Below are 24975 nucleotides of genomic sequence, written 5' to 3' on the forward strand. Positions count from 1 at the left end.
AGTTTCCAAAACACTCAGGATTGAGGTCGTGTCAACTATGGTCGTTTAGGTGAGATGTAAGTCTCTATATCAACGGCGTTATATACAGAGTCTAGTCATCTCGTGGTCCAGGTATTATACAAACTCTTTGTATAGGACACCCCCGCTCCACATCTCCACATAAATGGTCAGAATCTACCATCTGTAGTAGTTTACAACACTTGCAATCCTCTACAAAGCGGGTCGTATCCGTAGTGTCACCAAGATCAGGTATCCCACCTTAATCCTTATACTACAGACCTATTTAGGTTATCGCTTAAGGCATGATCTACTTGTATATCACATATACATGCTTAAGTTCACATAAGATAACCAAGGAGTTTTGTTTATTGGGTATGAGTAAATGCCATAATTAAATAACACTTATTTTATTCATTGAACAATGTGTATCATTACAAAACAACGAGACTCTGGGAGAATTAGGACACCAATCCCAATAGCGTCACACCCTCTCTTGGGTCAAAAGGGATTTGATCATGGTTGGACTATGACTTATTGTTCATTAGAGGGATCAGTGGTACTTAATGAGTTAGATGTAACTATATGGGCTAAATGGTAATTTTGGCCCAGCGTACTTACGAGCAATTTGTGAAGGATCATCGAACTGTTGACTGGTTATATCTAATGGACACAGAAATATATCTGTAGTTCGAAGAGTGCAGTTGTTGGCCTTTAGTGAAGTGAATGGCAGTTAAGGAATGTTGAATAATTTAATTAAATGAGTTTAATTAATTATTCAAGAACCATTGAAGCTTCAATCTACAGGTCCATAAGGTCCCTTCTGTAACTCAACGGGGATTATTGAGGATCAAGTTTGGATTAACTTGAATTGTTCAAATTAATTAAGGAAATTAATTATATATGTGATATAATTAATTTATCTTAATTATATATGATATAATTAATATAATGTATTTGATACATTTTAATATAAAATTTATTTTAAAGGAATTAAATATTTGAATATGATTCAAATATTAATTATATGGATGGGATCCATCCCATCCATATAATTAATATTTTGTATAAATGTGATTTATATTAAATACCACAAATGATTAATAGAATTAAAAACTATAGATTATATTGTATTTGATACAATATAAAAACTATAGGTTATGTGATATTTGATATAACATATAGTTATATATACATATAATAAGTTAGTTATTATATATATAACTAATTTTAAATTAAATTTATTTTATTTTAAATTTAAATTTCAAAACTAAAGGGAAGGAGTTAGAACTCTCTCCCCTTAATTCTCTCAATCAAACGTAAGTGGAATGCAGTTGGGAATTATTTTTTTATCTTCTTCCTCTTAACGATAAGGAGAATACAGAAGCTCGTTGTTGAAAGAATTCCCATTGTGTTCTACAGAAAAGGTTTCTCCTAAAAAGATCTCAAAGTTCACACACTACTGAGGATTCTCTTTCCCTACAGAGAATACAGAGGAAACTTTTGTGGTGATGTCTAGGTTCGTGATTGTTCGTGATCAACGTGGAGGGATTACGTGAAAAACGGTTCTTCAAGAGTAAGATTTTCCTTTTTCATAATTTCTTCTGTTAAATGCATACTATAATTTGTGTTTTGATGCATAATTTATGTATTGTAAATTTTGATTTCTATAAAAATAAAATTTAGGATCGATCCCGCTTCTGCTATGGATCTCATAGTTCCTTCAGTAAGATCATTGGCAAAAGAAAACTTAATTACCTTGGTCTTCTATCCTTAAATGATGTTATGCTGGTTGAGGAGCCCACTGTCAATCTCATTAGCATCAGCCAGTTATGTGATCAAGGTTTGAACGTCAGTTTTACAAAAGAACAATGTATTATCACTAACAGTGCTAAAGTTCATGTTATGATAGGTACACATTCATCTCATAATTGCTACTTGTGGACTCTTGACAATGTTACACACGTTTCATCTCTCTCGACAAGATGAAACACGTCTGTGGTATAAAAACATCGATCATGTGAGCATGAAAACTATTCAAAAGGCAATAGTCAATAATGCTATATTCGGACTTCCACCATTACTTTCTGCTACTGGAAATATTTGTAGTGATTTTTAGGCAGGTAAATAAACTCATACTTCACATAAACAAATCTTCCATACTAGTTCAACACGTATTTTGGAACTTCTTCATCTGAACCTTATGGGATCCATGTAATCTAAAAGTCTGGGAGGTAAAAGGTATGTGTTAGTTGTTGTTGATGACTTCTCTAGATATACTTGGGTCTTAGTTATCGTTGATGACTTCTCTAGATATACTTGGGTTTGTTCTCTTTATGAAAAGTTAGATGTCTTTACTGCTTTTCAAGCTCTCTGCCTCCAATTCCAACGAGAGAAAAATTTGAATATTGTACGAACAATGAGCGATCATGGTTGAGAATTTGAGAATTCTTGATTGGCTGAGTTCTACAATTCAGCTAGGATTCATCATGAATTTTCTACTCCAATCACTCCTCAGTAAAACAATGTTATGGAAAGGAAAAATCAGACTCTCCAAGAGATGATTTTGAGTAATGTTACATGCTAAGCATTTGCCATTTTATTTTTAGGTTGAAGCTCTAAACACAACTTCTCACATTCACAACAGAGTTGTTTTACGTCCAGGTACCTTGAGCACAATTTATGAAATATGGAGAGGAAAAAAACCAAATATTAAATATTTTCATATTTTTTATAGACATGGTACATCTTGTTTGATAGGGAAGCCAAGAGATATGGGATTCCAAATCTGGATGGCATATTTCTTAGATACTTTACAAATAGTCGAGTCTACCGTGTGTGCAATAAACGAACTCGTCGTGTTATGGAATCAATAAATGTAATGATTGATGATCTTGTTGAACTATCAGTTTCTACTCCTATGGAAGAAGAATTTAGCATGCGTCCACTTGTCAATACAGATGTTCTTAACATCTCCTTTGACATGTCATCTAACAAGAATTATGAAATACCAGTTGAAGACAACAAGTCAGCTTCTGAAGAGGTTGAAATATGTAACAAGCACCCTTCAAATAAAGTTCGCAAATATCATCCTTCTAGCAATATAATTGGCAATCTTGATGAAGGGGTGACAAGCAAAAAGAAAGATAAAGTGAATTATCTGGAGATGATCAACAATATTTGCTTCATCTCTCTTGGTGAACAAAGAAATGTCAAAGAAGGTTTGAAGGATGAATGTTGGGTAAATGCTATGCAAGAAGAGCTCGAGCAATTTATGAGAAATGATGTCTGGACTCTCAACTAGAGTTTTTTAATGTTATTGGAACAAAATGGATATAAAAAAATAAGTCTAATGAGAATGGCAATGTCACTAGAAATAAGGCAAGATTAGTTGCTCAAGGGTATACACAAATATTGAAGGTATTGATTTTGATGAAACATTTGCTTATGTTGCTCGTCTAGAGGCCATCAAACTTCTGCTTGGAATATCTTATTTTTTGAAGTTCAAACTATACCAAATGGACAGAAAGAGTGTTGATATTGATGTCCTAAATCTCAATGGTTCTCTTAGAGTGTAAACTTGTATGAACAAATTGTTATTAATAAAATGAGAGTTATTTTATTTGTGCATTAACTCAATCTAATAAACTAAGATCTAAGATTATTTTATGTAACTTAAACATGTATATGGTTGACATTATTGGCTTTTTGACTCATAATCTCAAATTAATTAATTAATTAATAATTTGATTATAACAAACCTGCTTTTATTTATTAATAAATTGAGTATTGTGAGGTGTCTATTATGTAGAGCTTGGAATAACGGTTCCAACATAATTTGAATCATTCAAATTGGAGTTCAAACAAAGAAGATATGGTTGAAAAAAGTTTAACAGAAAAATTTTGAGCTGATGACGTGGCATAATTTTTCTCATCAAAGTGGACCAATAGAAATGTGCCACTTGGAGCATGGGAGGAAGGACACATGGTGGGCTTTTAAGGTTTTGGATTGGTTCCAAAAAGAAAATGACTTTAAAAGAAAAATAAATTTAATATTATTTTATGTTTGTGTCTAACGGCTAGTTTTGGATAAATTTTTATTTTTTGTTGGTTTTTTTTAAAAAATAAATTAAATTTAAAAAGAAAAAATTTGATAGTATTTTTTGTTTGTGTCTAACGGCTAGTTGATTCAAAAAGAAAAATCTTCACCATTGATTTTTTTTTCATTTCCAATCTCTAATGGCCCAAATTAAATGTGTTTTCACATCTCTGATCTTTCTTTTTAAACTCTCAATCTTCTAAAAAATTAAACAACAATTTACACATTGTTACAATCCTCAAAGCTACCTTTGTTATTCTCTCAAAACTCTCATTTTTTCTTTTTATCTTATTCTTGAGAGATTTTTTTGTATTGTGAGGATTTACTTGTTGAGTGCTCAAATTTGTATATCTACTATTTAAGAGGGTTTTTCCTCATCTTGCTCTTCAGTTCTAAATCGATTGTAAAGGGTTACTCTTGAACCAATAACAAGAGTCTTGTAACGGTTTGATTCTCAAACGTGGAAAGAATCGAGTTTGTTCTTACACCCGAAAAAAAAAACATTGTAGTGGTCGACTCTAAGCTGTGGAAAGAGTCAAAGACTTCTAGTGAAGTACCCAAAAGGAGCTTAGGAAGTGGATGCAGGTCGGGTTGTGCCGAACCACTATAAAATTATTGGTGTTAATTTATCTATCCCTCTCCTATTTAATTTTGAAATTAATTTATAATTATAGTTTATTGCATGAAATTAATTGCCACATTTATTCTTGAAATCAATTGCTTATATTTGTTTATTTTGATTGGTAGTTCTTAAACTTTCTACATACATTACCAATCTTGTTATGAAAATTAAATTGGATGCTTAAAAATATTATTTTTAATTGCTTGATTATTTTAAAATAAATTTATTTGTATGAATTTATTGTTTAAATTACTTGTTGGTAAAGTTTATTAATTTGTTTAATTGGGTCTACATTAGGAAATTTTTTTAATTAATTTGATTAAACCATATTCGCCTTCTCTAGGATTGTCATACCAAACTTATAATTGATATCAAAGTGAGAAACTCTTCTACATAAATTATTTTTCAAATATTATTTTGATAATAAAGTATCTTATTAATATTTTGAAAATTTGTTTGAAAAGCTTAAGAGCTAGAACTATGGCAACTTTAGAAGATCATTCATTTGATAGTCCCCATTCTTCGATAAAAATGGAAATTGTGATGTATGGAAAAATAAAATGAAAACATTTATGTTTGCAGTGGATTTCAATATTTTATATGTTTGTGAGCATAATTTGGCAAATTTGGAATTGAATAGTGAGTTGCTTACATTTAATGTCTATGAATATCATATATTGTGCATTGGATAGACAAATATGTGACAAAAATTTTAATTTTGAATATGCATATGATATTTGAAATTTTCTTGATAATATGTATAGCTTAGAAAATTCTCCTTGTAGTACTAATAATTTATTTGATGTGAAGGAGAAGTATAATTCTCACAATCAAGAGAAGTTTCATGAAGTGAAAAAAGGAAAAGTGTGATCAACCTCGTTGTGCTTAATGGCTCATTTGGAAAAGGATTCCGAAGATGAAAATGAAAAAAAAAATGAAGTAATTCAAAAATTCCCAACTTTTGGTGAATTATATGATGCATTTGAAAGTATGCTATGTGATCTTGAAAAAGTTAGCTCTAGATATATGAAATTATCAAAGAAGTTTAAGACATTGTCTATTGAGAATAAATTGTTGATAGATGAAAATTCTTGTTTAACAGATAGGGCTAATAACACATCATTGCATGATTCTTGTTGTGATGAGAAAATTGACTTGAAGGATAAAATTTATTTTTCATGAAAAAGAGAATGATGACCTCAAATTATTGTCATGTGAATTGAAAGTTGAATTGAACGATTTGAGAAATAAAAATGAGAAAATTGAATATTTCTCTCTCGAGTAAGTGATAAATTGCTAGTTTGAGAAATAAAATTATTGATTTGGAAACTAGTAATATAACATTAGAAAAAAATGAGAAAGTTTCTCTTGTAGACAAGATTAAATTTCTTGAATTTGATATTGATAAGAAAAATAATCTTTTGCATATGCTTAAAGAGAAAGAATTGCTTGCTAATAAGAAGCTTGAAATTTCAAAAGAGTCAAGTAAAAAATTAACTATAGGATCTAAGAAGTTGGATAAAATTATTGACTTGGGTAAATCTTATAGTGACAAAAAGGGATTTGGCTAAATAGATAAAATTCTTTCATCTAGTTCCAAAAGTATTTTTGTTAAAGTCGCCCCTTGTATGTCTCAAGATGTTTTGCCTAATATATATAACGTTATTGAATCTAAATTTATGAATAAGCATGAAAATCTATAAATATTCATGGAAAATCAAAATTTGTGCATAAACATTCCCATGCAAGATCAAAATATGCTCATAATGTGAATTTTGTGAATAGACATGAAAAAGCTAGAAACGTAATTAAAAATTCAAAGTATGTGCCTAGAGATGTTCATGAAAAATATACATTTATACATAATTCTAAATTTATGCCTAAACATGTAAATGCTAGAGATCTGCATGTAAAATCAAATTTTGTACCCACTTGTCATTATTATGGAGTTGAAGGTCGTATTAGACCAAACTGTTTTAAATTAAAAAATGCTCCTAATAAGAAATATTTGAATAGACATATTATGAAAAATCAACTAGTCAAAAGTAAATTCTTGTCCAATGTTGTATGTTATTCTTGTGACAAAATTGGTCACAAATATCATGCTTGTTATTTGTCAACATATGAATGTTAGTAGTTTTGGAACTAATTTGAAATGGATTTCAGAGTCGATCACTAAGAATGAAGAACCCAAGAAATAGGTATCAAAATCTTTTGGTTGAACTTTATTTGTAGGTGTGATTTAAGAAACAATTGTTGCTTGGACTTCAGTTGTGGAATTAATTTAAATTGTAACTACTAAAAAGCTTGCTTGAATCCATCGAAGGAAATTGCATATTTGGTAACTCTTATCATTTTTTGAATTAGTCATAATTATTCTCTTGGTATATTTATAGAAATTATATCTCTTGAATGGTTTGAAAGATGAGAATTTGACATCTTGTGAATTAATATTTAGCATTTAACCATCTATTGATGTTTATTTATTTGTTAATGTGGCTTTACTATTATATGGTATATTTGTTTTATTTGTTTTGCAACAATTGGTGCTTATCATATAATATTTGATATTTTGGTATCTCAATTATTTAAATTTTATTTGAATGATTTTATCTCCTTAGTAATTATTGATTTTATTTCTTATTAGAAGGTGAATGTTAATTTAATGAGAGTCATGCACTTTCATATATGAATTCCATATATATGATGATGTTGATTCTTCATATCCTTTATTGTAGTGCGATCCTCTTATGCATATTATTTATCCTTTTAGGGAAATAATTGTCTTTGGAATATAAGTTTATTCTTAAAAATTGGTATAAAATTTAGTTATCATTTCTACCCTCATGTTGAATGATGTGCTAAATATCTTATTAAAGGGGAATGTTCAATTGATTTCAAGAGGGAGAGAAAATTGTTAAATTGGTCTTAAAATTTATATGATGCTTCTTGAATTTACATTGTTGTTGCTTATTTTTAGAAGGCATGTTAATAGGAGAAGTAATGAAAAATTATGTGTTTATAATTTTAGGAGAAGCTTCCATGTTTTTATGTTATTTTTCTTAATTGCTATTTTTTTATTGATTCCAAAAGGGGGAAATGTATTAAGAAAAATGAAAGTTGATCGTTATTGAATGTCTTTGTTGCTATTGAATTGAGAATTGTTACTATTGAAATATACATTGTTTTCAAGTTAATTAAAATTATGTATGTGCATTGATTGTGATTCAAGTTCATATATTTATATCACACATCTCTTTGGATCTCATTTTTCTTTACTTATTTGTCTTTACTAAAATGGAGATTGTTAGCTTTTTTGCCATTAATCTCAAATTAATTAATATTTCGATGATAATAAATTTTCTTTTATTTATTAATAATTTGAGTGTTTTGAAGTGTATTGTGTAGAACTTGGAACATTGATTAGAGTACAATTTGAATCACTCAAATCGGACTTCAAACGAATAATATAGGATTGAAACAAGCTTAACGGAAATATCTTGAACTTATAACGTGGCAGAATTTTTCTTATCGAAATGAACCAATTGAAAGGTGTATGAGAGGAAGGACACATGGTGGACTTTTAAGATTTTGGATTGGTTTCAAAAAGAAAATGTTTTTAAAAGAAAAATAAATTTAATATTATTTTATGTTTTGGTCTAACTGCTAGTTTCAGACACATGGTCGATTGTTGTTTTTTGTTCAGTCTTTTAAAAAGAAAATGATTTTTTAAAAAAATATTTAATATTATTTTTTGTTTCTGTCTAAAGACTAGTTGATTCAAAAAGAAAAATCTCCACCATTGATTATTTCATTTCTAAGTTCTAATGACCCAAATAAAATGTAATTTTCACCAATTTTCTTCTCTTTTCTGTTAGGGGTGTACATGGGTTGAGGAGATTTTCTGGACCAACCTGAAATTTTAGGTTGGTTGGGTTGGCAACCCGAATGGCCCGAATAAGGTCTCCAACCCAAACTCAATGCTTACAATTCGAGTTGGGTTGTCGGGTTATTTATTCTTTTTCTTTTTTTTATTAACTTAAAATACTTAAATTTGTGTACTAATAATTAAAATTTCATAAAATTCAAATGTTAAATATCAAAATCCAAGATATCTATTACAAAATTTATACAAACATCATAAAAATATATATGAGTTACAATATTTACAAGTAATATATATGTATAAGAAATTTAAGTTGGGTTGAATCAACCTGAATTTTTAAAAATGCAACCCAAACCCAACCCAACCCGAAAAAGCATAAAAATTTTATCCCAACCCAATTTTTTCAATTTGGATTGGGTAGTCTGGGTTGTTCAAGTCATTTAAACACCTCTACTCTCCATCTTCTCCAAAATTAAATAACTATTGTTATTCTCTCAAAACACTCATTTTTTCTTTTCATATTCTTGAAAGATTGATTGTAATGTGGGGATTTATTTGTTGAGTGCTCAAATTTGTAAATCTACTCTTTAAGAGGGGTTTTCTCGTCTTGCTGTTAATTTCTAAATCTATTATAAAGGGTTACTCTTGAGCCAATAACAAGAGTGTTATAACGATTTGTTCCTCACCCATGAAAAGAGTCAAGTTTGTTCTTGCGCCCGAAAAAGAACGGTGTACCGGTTCAACTCTAAGCCGTGGAAAGAGCCAAAGACTTCTGGTGAAATATCCAAGAGGAGCATGGAAAGTGGATGTAAGTCGGAAAGTGTCGAACCACTATAAATTACCAGTGTAAATTTCTTTATCCCTCACCTATTTAATTTTGCAGTTAATTTGTTATTATAGTTTTATTATATTAAATTAATTGCATGAATCTCATTCATATAATTAGTATTTGAATCATATTCAAATATTTAATTCCTCCCAACTTATTTATGGTATTTAATATAAATCATATTTATATTAAATTAATTGCATCATTTATTCTTGAAATTAATTGCTTATAATTGTTTATTTTGATTGGTAGTTCTTAAACTTCTTCATCATTACCATTCTTGTTATGAAAAATAAATTTGGTGCTTAAAAGTATTATTTTTAATTGCTTGATTATTTTTAATTGAATTTATTTGTATGAATTTATTATTTAAATTACTTGTTGGCAAAAGGTTTATTAATTTATTTAATTAGGCTCACATTAGGAAAAAAAATTTAATTAGTTTGATTAAACCCTATTCACCTACCAGGGTTGCCATACCGACCCTATAGACATACAAGTGGATTTTGTTTAAGTAATAAACTAAATGGTTTGTAGTATATGGATAAGATTGGGAGTCTTATCCTAGTGACACCTACGAATATGGTCCATTTTGTTATTATTATGAGATTTGTAAAGTGTTACAAACGATTTAATCCTAATCGTTCATGTGGAGACATGCGAGTGAGAGTATCCTATACAAACAGTTTGTATAAGACTGTACTGCGAAATGATTAATCTTTCTTTATAACACTGTTACTTGAAGAGACTAACATTTCAATAGGATGACCATAGCTGACTTGACCTTAATCCTGAGTAAGTTGTGAACTTCTGTCTATGAAGGCAGTTCTTTGATCTATATGGGTAAGAGTGACCAAATTCACTGACTCAATAAGCCTACCATTTTGGGGATTTGTCCGAGTAGGGAGCTGGTAACATCGCTACACAAGATGAAATTTCCTCTTTCTCGGTTATAGAGTAAGTAAATGAACTACTCCCTTAAGGGTTGATTCCAAATCTTAAACAATAAGGGCCTTCACCCTCTCACTAGCCAGAGGGGTCTAGTTTATAGTTGGACTATTTGTTCATTAGAAGAACCGTGGTACTTAAGGAGTTAGATATAACTACAGGGGTAAAACAATAATTTGACCATATTGTAGTTATGAGCGATTCATGAAGGGTCACTTATTGTTGATTGGTTATATCCATAGACATACTATATATAGTGCAGAGAGTGCAATTGTGAGTCTTTAGTGGAATGACTTACAGTTAATGAATGTTGATTACTTAATTAAACTCTAATTTAATTAAAGAGTTTAATTAATTAATCTCCTATTATTAGAGCTTTCAATCTGTAGGTCTATACGGTCTCTTTGCTAGCTCGTTAAGATTTAAATAAGAATTAATTAATTTTTGATTAATTTGAATCGATCAAATTAAATAAAGGAATTAATTGTATAAGATACAATTAATATAATGATTATAATATAAAGTTAATTTTGAATGAGATTCTAAGTTATACTTTATTAAAGGAGAGAGATGAATATTGAATAAGATTCATATAAAACTATAGATTAAAATTAATATGAATGATATTCATATTAAACTATAGGTTATGTGAGAAAATATTATTTGAATATGATTCAAATTAAATTAAATATATGATTTTTAATTAATTAATTACTTAATCATTAATTAATTAACCTTATTTATTTAACAATATATTAAAAATGATTTAATATATTTTTAAATTTAAATTAATATTATTAATTTAAATATATTAAATTAAATTTAATAATATTAAACTAATAATATTATTTGGGAGTTATTCTATCCGTACGAGTGGGGAATTATTGAGAAATAGCTTCCCCCCTCTCTCACATATAATGTAAAAATGTTTTGGAAGAAAATGAGCTTCCCCCTCTCTCGTATATAATGTAAAAAATGTTTTGGAAGAAAATGAACACACACAATTTTTTTGGAACAAGAAAACTCTTTACAAACTCCTCCTCCCTAGAACTCTCTCTAAACTTGATTTTTCCTATCAAAATCAAAGAGCCAACACCTCATTCGATTCTTATCTGGAGAATAGTAAGGAAGATAAAACTATCGGTGTCTTTTGTGTTCTCTGTACGTTGAGCTTGAGGAAGAAATTTGGAGTTGTGAGTTCCGACGAAAAAGAGATAAATATCAAGAAGACGATCTTCACATGTTAATATCTTCTCCCTTAAATATTCTTCTAAGCATGTTGTGTAAAATTGATGTTTATACTAGTTCTATTTTATTTCTCTGTTTTTTAGTTTTTCTAAAACGAAATTCATTGGTACAATACGATCACTCGCTTCCATTGAGGATTCAATTCCTTCATAGAGTGCCTTCCTGAACGAATATTTAAAGAGGAAATGTACGTTGAGTAGCCCAAATGATTTGTGGATCCTTCTCATCTTGAGTATGTGTATATACGAAATAAGGCCTTTTATGGACTTAAACAAACGCCCAGAGCCTGATATTAACATCTGACTTAATTTCTCGTAAACAATGGGTACAGTAGAGGAAGAGTTGTTAAACTCTATTTATAAAATGATCTCAAGGTAAGTTTGTGATTGTTTAGATTCACGTTGATGATATTTTTTTTTTTGTTAGGGATGTTACAAGAGATGGTAGAACTATTTGTGAATCAAATGAAGAAGAAATTTGAAATGAGCACGATAAGAGAAGTAACATATTTTCTAGGGTTTCAAATCAGTATTAAACGAACTCTTACTCCCATTCATGCTAGAATCTCCAAAGATTTAGGAGGAACTCAAGTTGATGAGAGTCTGTACGGAAGCATCATTGGAAGTTTGTTGTATCTAACAGCCAGCAGACTAGACATTTGGTATTTGTGCCAGATATCATTCCTGTCCTAAAACCATGCTTAGTGCTAAGAGGATAATCATATATATTAATGAAAAAAAAAAGTGATTATGACTTATTATACACTTTTGATACAAGTAGCCCTCTTTTTGGCTACTATGATGTTGATTGGGTTAAAAGCTTTAAGGACAGGAAGAGCACCTCTGTAAGTTGCTTCTTTTAGGGAACAACTTAATTTCATGGATGAAGCAAATGTTACAAGAGTATGATGTCTCACAAAATGTCATGACTCTATAATGTGACAACATGAGTACCATTGATATACCCAAAACTTCGTTTCAGCACAGTAGTACTAAACACATTGACACTCGACATCATTTATTTGAGACCTAGTTGAAAGTAAACAAATCACGTTGGAACACATTAGCACTAAGAATCAAAACGCAGATATCTTTACAAAGGCATTGGGTATTGTTCGATTCGAGGCCCTGAAAGCTGTTTTGGCTTTGTGTGTGTAAAAACATAGTAATTAACTCACTGGGCTAGTCTGATAAGGAATTTAGCCACTTAAGAATTCTCAGATGTACTAGTACTTGCAAGTGCATCTTTGATGCAATCATCGATTCTCCCGAGCCCCTTTCTTATTATTAGGCTGATTGGTTTGGAACCCTATACAAAGGAGATTTGATTCATTCCGAATTAAAAGGTTCAGTTTCAAACTCTAGTTTAAAAAGAAGAAGTACACCAAGCTAATGTGCCTTGGATGATCCACATCTTAGGGTCAGGCATGGGCGAATTCCTCCTTTTCCTCCTCAACGTACGAGGTATTAGCTTGGCCCATCAAGGTTGTAAGCCCAAGTGGAAAATCAATTTAATAACCAACTTAATTACAGTTGTTCAGTGTGTGTGCATGGTTAATTGTCCTTTAATTTCAAATTTCATTTTGAATTTGTAGTATTAACCGTTGTTTTGGGACAGTTTCTCAAGAAATAATGTGGGTTTCTATCTTTCTCAACCATTTCTCTTCATCTTTTCATTTGCGTGCTGAGTGAAGTTCATCTGGATGGTGAGTACTAGACAAGGTACAAAGATGGTAAGGATCAAGGAAAAAACTAAAAAGGAAACTACATGTCAAGAAGGATGCTCGTCTAGAAGTGATCAAATCTTACAGTGGAAGCGTATAAATGCTTTTGTTTTTATTTTGGGAAGATGAAATTTTAGAAAATAGTAGATCAAGCATAAATTTAAGAGGGAAGATGAAAACATTACCTTTGAAGAACCGTTTTTCAATCCTTTCCAGGTTTTAAGAGTTTCGCCAATTCTTTCTTCATGTACTGATCTCCCACGAACAGTATGAATACACCACCACCAGGTCTTCCCTGTTATTCTCTTGGCAAGGACCGATATTTGCATATTCTGCTTGAATATATGTCTGAAATTATTATACTTTCTTATTGTATACCTTTTTCTTCGTCTTAATTGGTTAGTGACAACATTGTTTGATCCTTAATAGTTTTTTTTTCTGTTATTCCTTGATGTCCTCTTGTTGTACTTATTATTATTTTTTCCATTAATGGAGCTATTTGATCTTCATCACTATCTCCAGAGATTAGAAAAACAAACGAAAAGAACAATAGCTCCCTTTCTCTTGATTAATAGTTGCTTATCTTTTGATGATTATCTTTAAGTTGGATTATCTACAAGCTCCCTTGTTAGATTTGGTTCAAGATACTCCCTTCCTTGTTTAAAGTATTAATCAGCTTCTACTCCTCAAAGAACCGGTTGATACACGAATGACTCAAATGTTTTGAGTAAATGAGCACAAACTCACACACATATAAGTCAATTTTTTTTTAACTGAGATGAACAACTAAAGAATATCCAGAAGAATAAGGGAGCGAATAACATTCATAAATCTTACATGAAAAATCCTTAAACAAATTAGGTAAAAACTACTAGCAAGGATAAAAAAAATTTCCACTATATAAAATAGGAGTGATAAACTTTCTTTCTTATAAAGAAATCGCAAACTCTCTTACAAGAATAAACTTTTTATTTTTTATCTCATATTTTGTTCACTTATTGGTGATTTTGGATGACTGGGCAACTATGGATCTCCTCCTATTTATAGCCAAAAGAAACTTGACCATCAAGTAAATCCAATGACTCCAATTTGTTTTGATCAATGCAAATGATCCAATAGCTCCAAGTTGTCCTTGATCAATGTGAAAGAACTGATCTTCATAAATTGATCTTGGACAAAGTGTAAGATTCGATGATTCAAAATTATCTTATAAGATACTTCTTGAATAAAAGAAGGAGACTTTTTAACATAAATTTATGGGTATAAATTGATATTTGCCGTAATAGATTTAATAATAATTAAGTTCTTCATCTATTTCATTTTTGTCAATTAATTTTTTTAAAAATATTTTGGTACAGTAACATTTTATTTTTAACCATTTAAACTTAACATTAACATTAAAAAAAAAAATAATAAATAAATAAATAAAAAACTCTACTTTCATCCCTACCATCAATATCCAGTTAATCATTTAACAAAACTAAAATTACTTGCACCTATTTTCATACATGTGACAGCCCCTATGTTTGTATAAGATGATGCTAATTACAAGAATGGTCCCACTAAAATATCTTTCAAATGGTCAACATAAATAGATGTATTTAATTTATTATTTTTCTAATTCAATAATATTTAGAGTGGGGAGATTCAAACTCCTTTAACTCTTGATTATGGGTAGAATTAATTAAATAATTATAAATTTATTGTCTGGATTATAAAATAATAAAAATAAATATATATATTTTAAATGATAAAATTATTAAAAATATATATAAATAATAGCAAAACATCACAATTTATCTGCGATAGTGTGTCTATCGTGTCATGTGTAGTCTAGTACGATTTGTAGTAAATAGACAACAAAATTTTATTATATTTATAAATATTTTAGTATATTTTTTTATATTTGAAAATAACCCAAAATAAATTTATGGAATAAAAAAATCAATGAGGTTTAGACTTCACAATAAAATAATCAAAAATAATTTTTCAATAAATAAATCTGGAGGGAAAATGACTAAGAGACATGGAGGCTTCCCTCCCATTTTCCTTTATCTTCCCCTCTTTCTTCCTTCCATTTTCACTCTTCTTCATGATCAGAAACTTCACCATAGCTTCAATCTTCGTCTTCGATTTCCATTTCAGGTGATCATTCTATCTTCCTGTTTTCTTCATTTCTGATTTCTTCCGTTTTACGAACTGATTTTGGCATCCTATTGCGCCGTCCGATCTGAGGAAGAAGGATGTTAATGCAAAACGCGCGCCGGAAGTTTTTCCGGCGCCTTCTGCCGTACTTTTCCGGCTAAAAACCGCCGACGTTTGGCGGTTCTTACTAACTAAATGAGTTTTCTTGAATAGAACCTAATTTATAGTAGGTTCGTTACTCGATTCTCTGTTTGTTTATCTCGATCGAGTTTCAAATGTTAGTGGTCGATTTGATTTGAGATTTGTGTTGTGTGTGAGGTGTGGTGTGGTGTGGTGTTTATTTGAGTGCCTTGACTTACTTTTCAGATATGGAATTGGTTTGGATTTTGGAACTTGACTGATTATTGTTTAGTTTATTTGTAGAAGAGTGAGAGTTTTGTTGAATGCGTTTTGAAAATGTTATTTAGAATTTGTGACTGCTTTTTGATTTATTTGTGAGGTAGAAGACAATGGAAGAAATGAAGTTGAGTGTGCATTATTGCAGTGTTTATTAAGTACGAAGGAATATATGATGGAGGCTATGAGGTACTTGGTTATGTCAGAATTGTCTATTTATTTTGATACAGTTCTTATCTTTTTAAATTTTTGTCAATCAATAACTTAAATAATATTTCATTGATTCAGAAAGAGCTAAAGGGAGCCAGTGTAGCAACAAACCTGGCCTACAAATTCTAATTTGTGAGTGGATATATTTCTTTTGATCCTGTGCCTTAACCTCTTACCAAAATATATTTTATTGTATAAACTAGTGAATTTATTTTCATCATTATCTTGGTTTTTGGGCTGTTAGTTCAAACAACATCTCTGAATTCGAGATAGAATTTGAATCTTTGACTTTTTCTTATAGGTAGGTAGACCAATTAAGCAAAGTTGAAATTATACTAATACGTTAATACTGTAGAATTAATTAAACATTTAGTTCAATTGAAAACACAAAAGACAACCCTTGCATTAAGTTTCTATATACTTAAAATATATATTATACCAAAGTATATTTTATTGTATATATTAGTAAATTTGTTAAATCATTGTCCTGGTTGTTGGGGTCTTAGTTCAACAACATCATTAGCTTGGTTTTTGGGTTCTTAGTTCAACATCATGTATGAGTGGATGGGAATTTGAGTCACTTCACCTCTTGGTCATGTATATGTAAATTAATTAAATAACGATCAGATTAACATTAATATAGTTTAATCTTCGGGAATAAATTTTTTCGGTCAATATTGTAGAATTTATTAAAAATTTAGTTCAATTGAAAAAAAGACACCCATGCATTAAGTTTCTAAATACTTGAATTATTATTAAAAACAATAAAAATGATTATTATAACATTTGACTTGAAATCACTAGAATACCTTTGCCAAATGGTTTTCTTTTTGCAGCTTGTGATTTTCTTCATTTATTTGGTGATAATTCTTTGTCATTTTTGTAGGTTAATAGCAAATGCTCTTGTTTTTTCCAAGTAGTTTGCTCTCGTTGCATGTGTCATTATGTGCACATATTATAAATTCATTCCTAACACAATCTATTTATTCATATTGGGAATTGAAATGACATAGACGTATATTTTATTTTTGTTTTTTAGTTTGCATATGGATATTTCAATGCTAGTATTTTCTCTTTTGTATGTCTATGTAACTATGGTTTTTCTAAAGGTAAGTATTGATTAAAGTTGTTCTAGTTTACCTATAAGATTAATCCATTAACAAATATGATTTTTTTAAAGCTATAACGTTAGAAATATTACATCAGAATTGAACGTTGTATGATTAATGTATCAAAGTTCTGATGTGTTGGGTACATTTTATGTTTATTTTATCCATAAATTTCATTCATACACGTAATTACCTTTCCGATATTCTTAAATATATGGGCATATAGGTACTTTCCACATAAAAGGCATATATGTTGTTTCTTTTATTTATTTCTTTATTTTGGAAAGAATATATTGTTTCAATTGATTCGCAGTGCACGTGCACGGTTTTTTATATTTTGGAGAAAAACATTGGGTTATTCACTTTTTATATTTGTTTGGTTGTGAATTCTAGAGGGATAAGTGGACATGTATCTGTCTTTTTTGTTTCAACGCTTATGAAGTTGGAAATACAATTTTGGTCATAAGAAGCAAAAGAAACTTGGAGTTGAGTTCAGTCTCCAGTCTTGTTGGCCTTCAAGTGCCAACTCTTCCAACCAACGCTCGTATTTGACCCGTCCCACCCACTCAGTATTCGTATGGTCACACATGGTGGGTCATGTCGAAAAGAAAAAAGATTTTAACTTTTCGGTTTCCCATGGTTTAAAGAAATCATAAAAAGTAGAAAATCTTGGATATAATAAAGTCGAAAGATAAAGTTATCAATCATCGAAACGCCAACAAATGGATCCATTTCTTTTTGCCGTCCCTTTCCGTCTGCCCGTCCTTCCTTCCCCCTCTCGTTGCTTTCGTTCCTGCTTATCTCTATACCCTTATGCTGCTACCACGTAAATGGAAAAGCAAGTTCGAAACCCATCTATTTCTCCATCATTTTCATTCACTCTAAGCTCTTAACATTCAACTATTTGTCAATATGTGCGTGTGTTAAGTAGTAGGCCATAGCTGCCACTTAGTATGTCACTTCTGCTTTTCTAAGCACAAATATATGTCACTGTGTGTATATAATACAACATGGTATGGGCGTGCATGTATATCTTAATAAAATAAAATAGCTGTTCAAAAGTACTCGAGCATTACATCGTATTTTATTTCCTTTTTTGGGTAAACAATTAAAACTCGAGATTCCTGCCTGGTTGTCTCCGTCTTCCTTCGTCTTCTTATACATTCCTAGCTTTTGCTTGGTTCATCTAACTCCTGCACTTAGAGTCAGACTTCTAGACAAGCGTAGGAAGGTACGTTTCGTGCCGATCAAAAAGTTTCAAACATATTTTAATCAACTCGTATGTCATCAAGAGTTAAATTCTTTTGGTTGTTTTCTTTTCTACTCTGTTTTCATATTCCTTGTTCTAAATGCCACACTTTCTATTGGAGGTCTGTTTGCCTTGTTGATGTAGCTGATGGATTCATTGATAAATTTTATAACATGGATTTCTCTTTGTTCATTATTTGATCGAGTGTTTCCATGCAGCTTATACGCCTCGTAGAGATTTTTTTTTTTTTAAAAAAATAATTTCTTGGTTGGAAAAAATGGAAGACGGAAACCCAGATGCTTCTTCGAACAAAGCGCTCTCTGTTTCTCAGGTACAGAAACGGACCAAAAATTTAACTCAATCACCCCCCCTCCCCCCACCCCCCCTCCCGGTTTTTCTTCAGGATTTGAAGATTCTATCACGACTAATTACAGGTGGTAGAAGAGTCGAAAGAGCTGTGGGGTTTGACCTTTCCAGTCACTGCCATGAACTTCTTGGTGTTTTTCAGGCAGGTGGTCTCTGTTTTGTTCTTGGGCAGAATTGGAAGCCTGGAGCTAGCAGGTGGTGCACTTGCTATAGGATTTACAAATATCACAGGCTATTCTGTTATGGTGGGTTTAGCCGCTGGGTTGGAACCCATATGCAGCCAAGCCTACGGAAGTAAAAATTGGGATCTCCTCTGTCTCTCTCTGCAACGCATGATCTTAATCCTCCTCTTTGCAACTATACCCATCGGTTTTCTCTGGCTCAACCTTGACAACATCATGGTATTTTTAGGTCAAGATCAACAAATCACAAGTATGGCGGCTATTTACTGTATTTATTCTCTTCCGGACCTTTTAACAAACACCTTGTTGCAACCGTTAAAAATATTTCTGAGGTCACAAAAGGACACGAAACCCATGATGTATTGCACTCTAGTAGCAGTTGGCCTTCATGTGCCTCTGAACTATATGATGGTGGTGGTGCTGGGGATGGGGATACAAGGAGTGGCAATGGCTTCGGTGCTCACAAATTTGAACATTGTGGGATTGATGTCCGGATACGTGTGGGTGTGGGGAAGGAAAGGGGAGATGAGATGGACGTTGAAGTTGGGAGAGGTTTGTGGAGGCGTGGGGCCAGTGATGAAATTGGCTGTACCGAGTTGCTTGGGAATATGTTTGGAGTGGTGGTGGTATGAAATAGTGACAGTGCTGTCTGGTTATTTATCCAATCCAACGTCGGCTGTGGCCGCCACTGGGATTCTCATCCAAACTACAAGCATGATGTACACCGTTCCCCTTGCTCTCTCTGGTTGCGTCTCCACCAGGGTAAGTTTCCTCTCCAATCTCTCTCTCTCTTTTTTTTTTTTTGGCTCTTTTTTCTCCGTCTTATCTATAAATCTAAAAAAAATTGTGCAAATATTAATTGCCTAAAATTTATCTCTACGTTTGCCAATTGTTATTATGATTATCTTTGCGTATTATGTAATCATTAATTTTTGATAAGTAACATGCTTGTTTATCATGTCAAACTTGGCAAAACAATTATTATGCTGGTTGAACATTTGTCAATTGTACAGTTTGTCAGTCATTATCCCGTCATGGTCAACTGGTAAAAACCTTCAATGGAGTAAAATTATATATAGACAAATTTGCACCAATAAAACACGTCATATTCTAATCCAATATGTTGATATGGAACCTTTCATTTTCAGCCGTCTCTCTCTTCTTTGTTTAGGCTGATTAGCATTTGTAAGACATTTTGTATTCTTACACGGATGTATATGATGGAATTCCAAGAGGGCTTGAGATGCTCAGTGCGTTTTCCCATGTTAGATTAGACTCTAGTGGTTCTTACTCTGGAGGTGGTCTCCGTCCACTGCTCGTTCTGGTATCTCTCTGTTTAGGTAGAACACTCCTTTCGATGTATTTTGACAAATTGTTTAGCCGCCGTTCACCTTCAGCGCAAGAGCACCCATCAGTGATAGCTATCACGCACTCTTGAAAGAGTGGTTTTTTTTCTCTAGGTAAACTTTCTGGCTATCTCTTAACTATAAATTTTTAATGGCTGAGCGGTTTAGGGTCCTTAGGTTTCTTCTTGTCGATGATGAAACTTTTCCTCCTCATTATCTTACTTGTCACCCTATATCAAGATTAACTCTTGTTATTTTGGGGTCATATCTAGTATTAAGATTTTGCCCCGATTTGTTACCTGCCTTTGCGGCTTGCCGAATCAATACTATACTAATTCCGGCAGTTTGATTATCAGATAAGCCCAGTAAGGTGTCTGTTCTTCCAAGTTCCAATTGAAAAATAAAGGAAGATATTTTGTTCATCCTTTTCATTCGTAGGAGCTGGATTCTTCAGGTCTTTTGTTTACAGTTTACCTTTTGTTTCCATGTTCCTGGTTCAGTAGAGATTTCCGCCTAGAGTACATGCCATTTCTCAGAGAGGATTTCTTCAAACCTGTTTCTTAAATTGGAAAAAGTGGCAAATCAAGACCCAATTTCTTCTTCGCCCCCACTTCAATGTTTCAGATGTAGAAAGAAACAAAAGATGAATCTTGCTCTTTGCTGGAGATTGTACTAATTATGAGATGGCGAAGTTGTGGCCTGCATTCTTACCTTGACCTTCTAAGCAATCCCTTATTGCAACTAGGCAAAGCATGTGTGGTCTCTGTTAGGCTTGGAATTAGAACATATTGACTTTATATAGCCTACGTTTGAATTACAAATAAAATAAAATAAAATAAAAGAAGATAACTGCAATGGATAACATCTTTAGGGATATAACAATATTTTAAAAAATTGCAAATATAGCAAAGTCTATAGTAATGGACTTCTATTATTGATAAACTTTTATCAACATTATGGTCTATCACTGATAGACTATCTAAATTTTGTCATATTTAGAATTTTTTTTTTTTTACATTATGTTATATCTGTAAATATTTTGGATCTCATTGTTATATTTGTAAGAGTTTCAAAATAAAAAATAATAAAAAAAAATTATTGAAATATGAGATTGTGTGCCAATTTAAAATTTTAGCATCTAAGTGAATTTCATAACTTTGGTTTATAGATAATTTTTTTTCTTAACCTCAAGTTAAACCCTTTAATCCAAATGAATCCAACACAATCCAAATCTAAGTTCTCCATTAATATTGGGGTTTTAATCACAATAATTACAATGTGGGATAATAATGAAGTATATAGCAACAATTTTTAAGAATTACAAATAGTCAAATCTATCAACGATAAGACTCTTACCAACAATTTAGTTATTGTGGATAAACTTCAAAAGAAAATCTAAAAGAAAATCTAAATTTTACTATGGATGCAAATTCTTCTCTATTGTATTTTAGACATAATTATTATATTTACTATAGTCCATTTTAATTATATTAGCGTTAAGCGTTTATTTGGGCACATGATGCCTATTTGTGCGTCTGGGAGGGCATAGCCACGATGCTAAGGTAGCATGGGTTTTGAAGAACCCGAGGGGGTGAGAACAGGGCAGCTTGTGTACGGAGGGACAGAGGCCTGTTCCCTTGATGATTGAAAAGGTTGTGCATGATGGGTCCAGTAAGAATTTTTTTAGTCAGAGTGGTTGAGATACACTCTTTTTTTTTCTGAACTTTGAGGTTTAAATTCTTATAGTATTAAAAAAAAAAAAACCCCAGCTAACTAGTATTATCTCGTCTAGATAATGCTCTCATTTATTGTTGATCATGTCAACAAAGTTTTATTTTGCTTAGAGAAAAAAAATATATATAATTAATATATAAGTGAAGATAATTTTTTACATTGGTACGAGACCTTTTGGATGAAGCTAAAAATAAAATTATGAGAGTATTATGTCCAAAGTGTATATTAGTATTACACCAATTTAGAGATAAGTGGAGTATTCTTTATCATAGTCTAAACCTAGTCGTGTCAAAAAAATCCCCGAATCTCAAATAAGGAGAATGAGTTGGTTTTTGCTTAACTATGATTTAAATTAGGACTATTATTTCTAATGATATGAGACAAGTGCAACTAAAAGTGAAATTATAAGAATTTATGTTCAAAGTAAACAATATTATACCAAAATAGAGGTAGATAGAAGGTTTATTGTCCTATTAAGTATTATTTTAAAAAGAAGATTTGAAGTACAATACAAGTATTGAAGCATTATATAGGAAGAAAAATCTTACAGTGTGAATGAAAAGAGTATTTGAGTATTGAAATTTTTTTGCTGGTGTGAGACGGGGGGAACAACGGTTTGGTGATTGCCCAACCTCACATTCTAGTAAAATTTTCATCCAAACTGTTGTGTACAATCTACACGGCACTTGGATGTCATTTTTGTGCATTCCATCTGTTAGTGCTTGTGAACAAATGGAGTAAGATTGCATAGATTGAGAAGGATAATAATAGAGGAGGAAGAGAATTATGTATAGTAATTTTATGTGTATCATCCTTAAGTAAATTAAGATAAATACTACAGGTAAAGATAGAAGAAATCCACTACAGTAAAGATAGAAGAAATCCACCATGTAAAATAGGAGTTACAAACTTTCTTATTTACAGAGAAAGAGCAAACTTTCTTATTAGAAGAAACCTCTATTATATTTCATAAATCACATGATTTAACATCAGTAACCATGATTCTCCACCTATTTATCTCAAGAAAACTTAGGCATCAAGCAAACCAATGATCCAAAATCAACTTTGAATAATGTAAAAGATCTAATGGTCAAAAATTGACCTTGGACAATATGAAAGATCTACAGATCACAAGTTGATCTTGGACAAAGTATAAGATTTAATATAACTCCTAAACTTTCCAGAAAACTTCTTAAAGATAATATTATTTAACAGATTTTTCATATTATGGGTTTATAACTTGTGTCTACCATATATACACGTTTAATGTGTACAGTGTATTAATGGAGTACTAACTTTTTTTTCAGTTTTTCTCATTTGTATATAGAGGATAGTTTCTTGGTTTTTTCCTTTCCTTTTTGATAAGGAAGATAGCTTCAAGTTAGTTTAGTTAGTTTTGTTAGTTTCAAGTTTATTGGCTTAAAAAAAAATGTTTTTCAATACAATCATTTTTATTTGAACTCTTTTGATAAAAAATATTTAAAAGCTATTTTGAGTAGTTTTTAAACATTTTATTTTTTTTTTTCAAAATTAAATCAAACACACCTTTCATATTTTAGGTAGATTTTTCTTATTTCTTTAATTTGTATGTAGTTAAGTATGCTAAACTCTAAACTCAAATTCCAAAATAACGCTCTTTAATACTATTAAATGAATATTTTAAAAACATCAAAATTATAAGTTATTTCACAAAATAAAAATGAAGAAAAAGAAAAAGAAATCCAATACGTCTTGATCTGATTAGCAAGCATGTAATGTACATGGGAAATGGCAGGTAGGGAATGAACTGGGAAGTGGAAAGCCATGGAAAGCGAAAGTTGCAGCAATGGTAGCATTGGGATGCGCATTTGTGATAGGCGTAATCAACGTGACGTGGACGGTGATTCTTAGGCAGACATGGGCCACACTTTTCACACATGATGTCTTGGTTAAATCATTGGTCTCTTCTGCTTTGCCAATCATAGGCCTCTGTGAGCTTTTCAACTGCCCCCAGACCACCGGCTACGGCATCCTACGTGGCACTGCCCGTCCTGCTGTGGGTGCTCGTATCAACTTGGCTTCCTTTTACCTTGTGGGCACCCCTGTTGCTGTGGGCCTCGCCTTTGGGCTTAAACTTGGCTTTGTCGGGCTTTGGTTTGGGCTTCTCTCGGCCCAAGTCGCTTGTGCTGTGTCCATGCTCTATGTGGTTCTTGCCAACACTGATTGGGAGGCTGAGGCTTTGAAGGCTAAGAAGCTTGCTGGTTTGGAAATGACTGCCACTAGTGCTGCTCAGGAGGAAAGTAAGGAGTTGCTTGTCGATGAAAATGGCCATCAACATTATATTTTCTAGAGAGAAAAACTGTATTTTTTTTTTTTTTTTTGGCTTTTTGGCTTTTTGGATTTTTGGGTGTGGGTTTAACACCTTAGAGAATGTTGTAGAGTTCCAAGTGATGAATGATGGGTTGTTGTCAGTTGGGGAAAGGTTTTGAATCAGTGCTGTGCTTCTGATTTTGTGTAAGGTCTTCAATTATGTTTCTTTGCTTTTTTGTCTTGTGATCATGCACAACTTTTGATTTAAAGGTTCCAAGTGATTCTTATGTTGTCGTAATGATAGAAATCCAATCCATTAAATCCAATTTATATAGAACATGCATATTTGTAGGTCGCTTTGAATTTAGCAGGGGAGAACAACATTCAATACATCTATATTTACATATCCACATTGAAAATTTGGTTCAAACGTAATGAAAATTAACCGTGATTGAATCAATTGCAAAGAAAATGAATATTTTTTTATGGTGTTTTTGACAAACATACCACAATCGTAATCAAAAGTTCATTATTGTGATTTACTTCCATATAAAAATGTAATGAAATATAGACTGTTATCATAATGCTCTTTTGTGT

General features: G+C 31.4%; 1 protein-coding gene across 3 annotated transcripts; it reads left to right on the plus strand.

The window, feature by feature from the left end:
- The first annotated feature begins 15409 nt into the window (after positions 1–15409).
- On the plus strand, positions 15410–24671 carry LOC120085298 (protein DETOXIFICATION 54). 3 transcript variants are annotated; one of them, XM_039041213.1, is made up of 6 exons: positions 15410–15497; positions 16001–16082; positions 16182–16235; positions 18680–18792; positions 18896–19771; positions 23864–24671. In XM_039041213.1, the coding sequence occupies exons 4-6, from the start codon at positions 18739–18741 to the stop codon at positions 24416–24418; spliced, it is 1485 nt and encodes a 494-aa protein (XP_038897141.1). In that variant the 5' UTR covers positions 15410–15497; positions 16001–16082; positions 16182–16235; positions 18680–18738; the 3' UTR covers positions 24419–24671. The 3 variants fall into 3 exon arrangements, with proteins under 3 accessions (XP_038897141.1, XP_038897140.1, XP_038897142.1); XM_039041212.1 differs by having other exon boundaries at positions 15456–16082; XM_039041214.1 differs by lacking the exons at positions 15410–15497; positions 16001–16082; positions 16182–16235 and adding an exon at positions 18277–18443.
- The last annotated feature ends 304 nt before the right edge of the window (positions 24672–24975 follow it).

This window comes from Benincasa hispida, chromosome 9 (genome assembly GCF_009727055.1).
Source record: "Benincasa hispida cultivar B227 chromosome 9, ASM972705v1, whole genome shotgun sequence".
Taxonomy (NCBI): Eukaryota; Viridiplantae; Streptophyta; class Magnoliopsida; order Cucurbitales; family Cucurbitaceae; genus Benincasa; species Benincasa hispida.